A 7,129-nucleotide genomic window follows, 5' to 3' on the forward strand; every position below is an offset into this window, starting at 1 on the left:
AGTAGGAGGAGAGGTGGATGTAGCATTGGCAAATGAGTGTGGAAAGAAGAGGCTAGTGGGAAGGTAGGTGAAGTATGGTATCGGGAATTTTTTTTCATTATCCAACACTGTGAAGTCGACGAATGTAAATGGAAGGTTGATGCATTTTCATAGTAGACCTTGTAATACTTTTTTAGAAGAATAATATTCGCTTGAGTTGAGGAAGAAGGAGGGTCTGTTTTTCTTCGAAAATGGAGAATCTCTTGAGCAATAAGAATGTAATGGCGTACTGCGAGTTGTGATGTGGGATTTAGTACAAAGGGTGTTATATTTGTGACCAATATCGACTTTTTTCATAATTATTATTTTTTGAATCATGCTTGGATGGTCGCAATTTTTTTCCTTAGCTACCATTGACCAAAACATATAGTAAAAAAAGAACCCTGGCCAGACCACAAAATATTGAGCGACCAACTTTTCTATGAGATTTTTTTTGAGCAATTTTTTTATGAGATTGGACTGGGCTCCAACGAAACACACAGAAAGAAAGACCCGACCAAGCCAGCCCAATTTGTCTCTGATCAGCCCATATACAGGCAGACCGCGAGTGACGAGGCCCAAAGTTCCCTTCTCCGGTCGGTGTAGCCAGGGAAAAAGCGGCAGCGCGGCTCTGCTCCGGCGTTTCAATAGTTCGCCTCGCGCCGCCGCGCCGGCTCCCGCGAAACACCGCGCGTTTCCGAAACTAGCCACCGTCGAACCGCGGCGTGCCGCAAAAAGCGTGCATCTCGCCGGGCGCCGTCTCCCAGAACACCGCTCGCCACGCGCCGTGCCGCGCGGGCGATGCCGGCATGGTGCACCTCGCCAGGCCGCGTCCCCCGCCCGCGCTGCTCCCCCGCGCGTCGCGGCCGCCGCTCTCCGCCGCGCTGCCGCTGCCCCTCCTCCCTCCTCCCTCGCTAGCCTCGCTCCTCCTCGCGGCCGTCGACTCCTCCCCGTCCCTCCGGCACCTCCGCAGCCTCCACGGGCTCCTCGTCCGCCTGCCGCTCCCTGCCCACTCCCTCCCCTACCTCCTCTCCCGCCTCCTCCGCCGATTCGCCGCCCTCCCGCCCCCGCACGCCCCGCTCCCCTACGCGCTCTCCGTCTTCTCCGCGCACGCTCCCCCGGATCCGTTCCTCGCTGCCGCGCTCCTCCGCTTCGCGCTCCTCACGCAGCCGCCGCTGATCCCCTTCCGCCTCTTCTCCCGCCTCCTCCGCATCCCCCGCGACGGGCTCCCCTTCCTCCCGTTTGCCTTCTCCCCGCTCGCCAAGTCCGCCGCGGCCGCGCGCTCCCTGCCGGCCGTCCAGGCCGCCCACGCGGCCTCGATCCTCCTCGGCGGGTTCGATAAGCACCGGTTCGTTGAGAACTCGCTGATCGGCGCTTATGTCACCTGCGGTGACATCGGTGCCGCACGGAAGGTGTTCGATGAAATGGTGGTCAAGGATGTCATTTCCTGGACGAGCATTGTGGTGGCATACTCCAAGAGTGGCGATATGGGTTCCGCAGAGGAGATGTTTGCGCAGTGCCCGGTGAAGGACATGGTGGCGTGGACAGCCATGCTTACCGGGTACGCTCAAAATTCCATGCCGGCGAAGGCATTGGAAGTGTTTGATCGGATGGCCACCATTGGCATGGGCATTGACGAGGTCTCATTGACGGGTGCAATCTCAGCTTGTGCTCAGCTTGGCGCGGTGAGGCGTGCTGCCTGGGTTCAGGAGATCGCAGAGAGGAATGGCTTTGGGCAGAATGTGGTTGTCGGGTCAGGGTTGGTGGATATGCATGCCAAGTGCGGACTAATTGATGAAGCACGCAGTGTTTTTGATGGGATGCAGGAGAAGAATGTGTACACATATAGCTCAATGATTGTTGGCCTCGCCTCTCATGGGAGGGCTAAAGAGGCAATTGCTTTGTTCAAGGACATGGTTAGGAGGGCCGATGTGGTGCCCAACCATGTGACCTTTATAGGGTTATTGACAGCTTGCAGCCATGCAGGGATGGTCAGAGATGGGCGCTTCTACTTTGCACAGATGAAGGACAAATATGGGATATTGCCATCTGCAGATCACTATACTTGTATGGTCGATTTGCTTGGTCGGGCTGGATTGGTGGACGAAGCTCTGGATCTTGTGAGGTCAATGACCGTGGAGCCTCATGGTGGTGTGTGGGGAGCGCTGCTTGGGGCTTGTCGGATCCATGGGAATACTGATGTTGCCAAGGTTGCAGCTGAACATCTATTTAAGCTTGAGCCAGAGGGTATAGGGAACTACGTGCTGTTATCGAATACACTTGCATCAGCAGGAAAGTGGGATGAAGTCTCAAAGGTTCGGAAACTAATGAGAAGCCGGGGGCTGAAAAAGGATCCTGCTGTGAGCTCGTTTGAAGGCAGAGATGGTTTGGTCCATCAGTTCTTTGCTGGTGACAATTCTCATCCAAGGACCAATGAAATAAAGAAGGCATTATTAGAGCTAGCTGCGAAATTGAAGCATGCTGGTTATGTGCCAATCCTGACGTCTATTGTTTATGATGTGAGTGATGGAGAGAAAGAAAGGCTGTTAATGGGTCACAGTGAGAAACTTGCTCTGTCGTTTGGATTGCTGACTCTTGGATCTAGATGCACAATTCGAATAGTAAAAAATCTAAGGATCTGCGAGGATTGCCATTTGTTTATGCAACTTGCCTCAAGAGTTGAGCAGGCTGAGATTATAGTCAGGGACAATATGAGATTCCATCATTTCAAAGATGGAGAATGCTCATGTGGTGGATTCTGGTGAAAGAAGAAAAGCAACAATAGTTCAACAAAATATGGCAGGACAGGAACTTGATTGATTAATGTTGCATGTAATAAATTGTTTATTTGGCTTGTTTCTTGAGCATTGACACCCAATATTAAATAGCAGGATAAGCTAACTTCAGTGTGCAACATCTGGTTCAAGAGCAGTTTTGGCTTGGCTAATTTGCTACGATTTGTTACATGATGCAGACCTAAGCTGGCAATGTTTGGGTTATAAATAACCTGGGTGTTTGATCACAAAAGGTCCCATATTTATTTTGCAGAATGCTACTTTAACTTACATTGGATGATGCAGATAAACAAAGCAAATGCAAACGGCGAAACACTGCCCACGGTGTACGTTAGCAAGAATTTCTTTTAGAGCATTGGTGGACATAACTATTGCAGGAGGACAGAAGTCAGGTCATTTCCTACTTGCTAATGTCTCTGTCATTCTGGATTATGGGGAGGACAAATAAGAAATGAATTGCTGCCAATACTTTGCTATCTTGGTGTTACATTAATGTGCTCCTAGCAAAGTCCTTGTGCTTGACAACCTGAGAAGCTCTAGAATTCCGCATACAAATTACTCATGACTGAGGTATAGTTCAGACCAAAATTTGAGGCCAGCATGTCAAGGAGATATGATATGCTATGAGATAGCTTGGAAGTGTTAACATTTGCTTCTTGCACCATGAAACCAACTGATCTGGGATGCCAATTGGTTGTCAACTTCTCATCGATGCTGACCAGAAGGGTTTCTTTCCCTGCTGTCGGAGAAGAGCCAGTGTGGTGCTTTTGTTGCATTTGAACTGGGGGCAATGCTTAGTTTGAGATCGAGATCACCTTCCATAGAAACACTCCAACTTTCACCTTCAACTGATTTACTGCTTTCTGGTCTTCTTTCTTGGCTTCTTGAAGTTTCTTCGTCGAAGAGGTTTAAGCATGACACTGGCTTGCATTCTTGAAGAAATGACTGTTCAGGTAATTGCCTAGTATCAGAGTACTGTGCGTTTCCAAGACAAGCAGATTGACTAGTCTCTGACATACAAGAGCTATTCTTGAGGTTTGGCCTGTGGCCCTGCACCATTTCTCGAGTATCTTCTGTTCTGAGTTGGAAACTGTGCTCACCACGTAATTCAGCCATCAGTGCTTTCTGTACCCTGTATAGCCGATGCAGTTCATGCACCTGACGCAAGAAAACAGGAATGTAAAACTCTGAGTTGCAGAATGACAAGACAATCACAGAACAGTAGTAGTTGGTTTTCAGGTGAATGACTATGCAGGTTAACAGCACCATGCACTGCATTATATCATGAAGGTAGAACACATGTTAATTATTCTCGTTGATGACTGCAAACGTATATTGCAAATTCAAGAGTCTAAAGATCTATTCTGGTATTTGAACTTTGAGTTGCTCACTTTTGATCTTTCCCAATCTCAATGCTCTATATATGTCTTGTAAATCTGGTGCTTTATGCGACGATGAATTATGAATAACAAAACTACTTGTTACCTGTTGCCTGAAGACCTCATCATGTTCCATGATTGTTCTCCGAAGTGATTCCTTGCTGTCGTGTTTGGAATACCTGTCCATTATATCTGCCAAGATGTCGTTCAAAAGCTCTCCTCCACTAGCTTTCAGCAATATTTTGGCTAGTTTCTGAACAGAACCTCTACTTTCTAGCTCTCTAATGATGGTTATTCCTCCTTTCTCCAACAGGGCAAAGAGGATTCTATGAGTACAAAACAAATCAGTAGCCATTCCTGAAACAGTCAGATAGAAAGGTCAGACTCGTCACCAATATTGTCTGCATGGTAAGTGAATTATCACATAAAATTTTAAACTGCAACCAGAGTTTAATTCTACGATTTGCAAGGCAGAGTAATTATCACATGCTTGACTGCAGAGATAGAGGGAAATCGGCCGATGCTGGATGCTGGGCCAATACAGCATCGCGAAATCAAACATAGAGCAGCAATTCACATGAAGATTCACTCACCTGAAAATCGGCGACTCATGCTGCGGCTGCCTATCTCGCATCTTCACTCTCCTCTGGACTTCGGTTATAGCTCATGAGCACCGGGAACCTCCACACACCAGCAAGGGCACTGACGACGGGCGCAAGCTCTCCTCAGCACCCATTACTCATTTCGCAGCTGCGGATGGCGGCCGAGCATGGGAGAATTGCGAGGGAGAAGAAGCTCTGGAATCTGGATGCAGCAGCAGCAAGGCTCCCTCTCCTCCTCATGCTCATGGAGCAGACCGCATCCTTTTGTAGGAATAACAATAGGCGAGCCAACCAAAAGGGGAGGAAAGGCAGCAATGCAAAGGCTCGAGACAGGCTGTGCGATGGCTAAGCAGCAGCAGGAGCAGGATGCAGGGGCAGCAACGAGGCAAAAGCCGAGGATTTGAGATCGTTGGCAGGAGGCAGAGGTATTTGTTTATAACAAACAGGGGAGGCTCAGCTCAAGGAAGGAAGGATCAGGGAAGCGCGGCGGCCAATGGGACGGCCAAATCTCGCTGGTTTAATGAAACAAGGAGGCCAACCTACATGCATGTGGAGTAGATATTTCACGCAGGGCTTGCCGGGACTAAAGATACCAAGGTGTTTTCAAATCGCCACCCCCCACCCCCCACCCCCACTCTGATATAGGATAAGCGAGGCCAGACATATCTTCACATGTTTGCAGTTTGTAGTAGATCTGCAGATACCGTGGGCCCGCGGCAAGGAGTTATCCTGGCCTGCTGCTGCTGTCCTTGGTAGTAGTCGTCGTCGCAGTCCCGACCCTGGGGCCTGCCCACCAGTACAACAACCTCTGAAGAAAAGTAAACCTCCGTTTGAGCTTCGTCTATGTGAGTTGCAAGGCCTTCCTAACTTTGTGTTTTTTTTAACCCTGGACAGGTTGTTGTTGTTGTTGCTACTGCTGCTGTGCTGCTGCGGCATGTTCGATCCCTGCCTTCCCAGGATTCTAGGACGCCCGTATCTCAAACTCAGCCTTTGTTAATCACATGATTGCACCGACAAGGTACTAAACTAACCTCCCCTGTTCATCTAAATTGCGCTTGGGTTGACTTAACAGTAGCTAGGCTGTTCAATGATCAGTTCGTGATTTGATTTGGGGTCCAGATTCCATATGGTTTGACTTTTCTTTGTTATTTCTGCGCCTTCCCTCGCCTTGATGGATCCACGCCTTGATTTAAGGCAGTCTCGATCATATATGATATGAACACTTGAACTGTTGAACAGCATCCCGAGCTAAGCACCAAGATTTTTTTGGGAACGGCTTAATCTGGAGTTTTAATACTATAGTATGTTTTCTTCTCCTTCAGATATGCTAGTGGTACATACATACATAGGACGGTAGCACAGTACAACGTAGGATAAGATTGCGCTGCCCATCACTACTCGGCTGTCCGAGAATCCTATGTCGACAACTCACCACAACTTAATGCCGGGGCCGGCCATGTTACTTTCTATCCACTCTAACCCCGAACTGCATTCTTTTCTCGTGCACCCTTTTTCCACCAAAGAAGGGATTCTGGATATCAGACTGTCACTGTTCCGAAAAGGATTTGCACTTGGACACATACGGCATGATCAAACTGCTGACCCTGTCTCGTGTTTTTCAGTTCGTGTTCATTGATGAGCCCAGTCTTGTTGGTTAGGCTCTCAATCATACTCGCCGCTGGTCTTAATTCGTGTGATTGCGTCCGTAGAATGAATGGAGTTGGGACTTGACATTCTACTGTACTATGACACGAGGTGGGAATCTAACAGACATTTCTGTGCAGGAGCCCCCATGCCATATGCCCAATATCAGACAAGCAAAATATCTGATATGGAAAGGAACTTCGCAACGTCATGGCCTCACGGCCATCCACGTACCACTCAGGGTCAGACAGGCAGCATCAACTTCCGGATAACTTCGGGAACAAATCTACTGGCCCTTGTTGCGCTCCCAGTCCCAGACAAGATATTCGATGGTTCCTTTCACGAGAGACTAGGCACGGGCGGCCAACTTGCGCATAACTAAAGGTACAAACACGCATATTTATTCATGAAATGCTCGATTTCCTTGACAATTCCTCTAACGCACACATACATATCATCTGTCGTGCTACGATGCGCCTCCATGGACCGTCGGTAACCGCATTTTTCTCCGTCGACGCATCGAAACGCGGCGGCTTCTTTCCTTTTCTCGAAAGAGAAAAAGGAAATTCTCTAGCCAGCCCATGTGTCCGCCCGTGGCGCGCAGCTGATCTCCTGCGTGTTCTCGAAAAACAAAAGCCAGATGCTCATGGGCGGAATTGACCACGTGACTGATGCTACTGCTGGTGGGAGA

General features: G+C 48.9%; 3 protein-coding genes and 1 long non-coding RNA gene across 4 annotated transcripts in view; 3 read left to right on the forward strand and 1 right to left on the reverse strand.

Annotated features, from left to right (window-relative positions):
* Nucleotides 1-827: 827 nt before the first annotated feature.
* Nucleotides 828-2,967, forward strand: LOC119333740 (pentatricopeptide repeat-containing protein At5g44230-like). Its single transcript, XM_037606533.1, has one exon. The coding sequence runs from the start codon at nucleotides 828-830 to the stop codon at nucleotides 2,781-2,783; it is 1,956 nt and encodes a 651-aa protein (XP_037462430.1). The 3' UTR covers nucleotides 2,784-2,967.
* Nucleotides 2,968-3,140: 173 nt separating this feature from the next.
* Nucleotides 3,141-5,421, reverse strand: LOC119328626. Its single transcript, XM_037601607.1, has 3 exons — nucleotides 4,786-5,421; nucleotides 4,299-4,549; nucleotides 3,141-3,971 (listed from the first exon to the last, which is right to left on the reverse strand). The coding sequence occupies exons 1-3, from the start codon at nucleotides 4,802-4,804 to the stop codon at nucleotides 3,519-3,521; spliced, it is 723 nt and encodes a 240-aa protein (XP_037457504.1). The 5' UTR covers nucleotides 4,805-5,421; the 3' UTR covers nucleotides 3,141-3,518.
* Nucleotides 3,979-4,818, forward strand: LOC119328629. The gene is made up of 3 exons (XR_005159064.1): nucleotides 3,979-4,103; nucleotides 4,506-4,600; nucleotides 4,693-4,818. It is a non-coding gene; the product is annotated as an uncharacterized LOC119328629 (long non-coding RNA).
* Nucleotides 5,422-5,480: 59 nt separating the features above from the next.
* The window catches only part of LOC119328628 (nifU-like protein 3, chloroplastic), a 4,151-nt gene continuing 2,502 nt past the window's right edge, over nucleotides 5,481-7,129 (forward strand). Inside the window, exons 1-3 of the mRNA XM_037601608.1 lie at nucleotides 5,481-5,612; nucleotides 5,689-5,812; nucleotides 6,579-6,822. The gene's annotated coding sequence lies outside the window, so the exon portion shown is untranslated. The remainder of the gene's footprint in view (nucleotides 5,613-5,688; nucleotides 5,813-6,578; nucleotides 6,823-7,129) is intronic.

The sequence above is a fragment of the Triticum dicoccoides genome, chromosome 7A, assembly GCF_002162155.2.
Source record: "Triticum dicoccoides isolate Atlit2015 ecotype Zavitan chromosome 7A, WEW_v2.0, whole genome shotgun sequence".
In the NCBI taxonomy this organism is placed as follows: Eukaryota; Viridiplantae; Streptophyta; class Magnoliopsida; order Poales; family Poaceae; genus Triticum; species Triticum dicoccoides.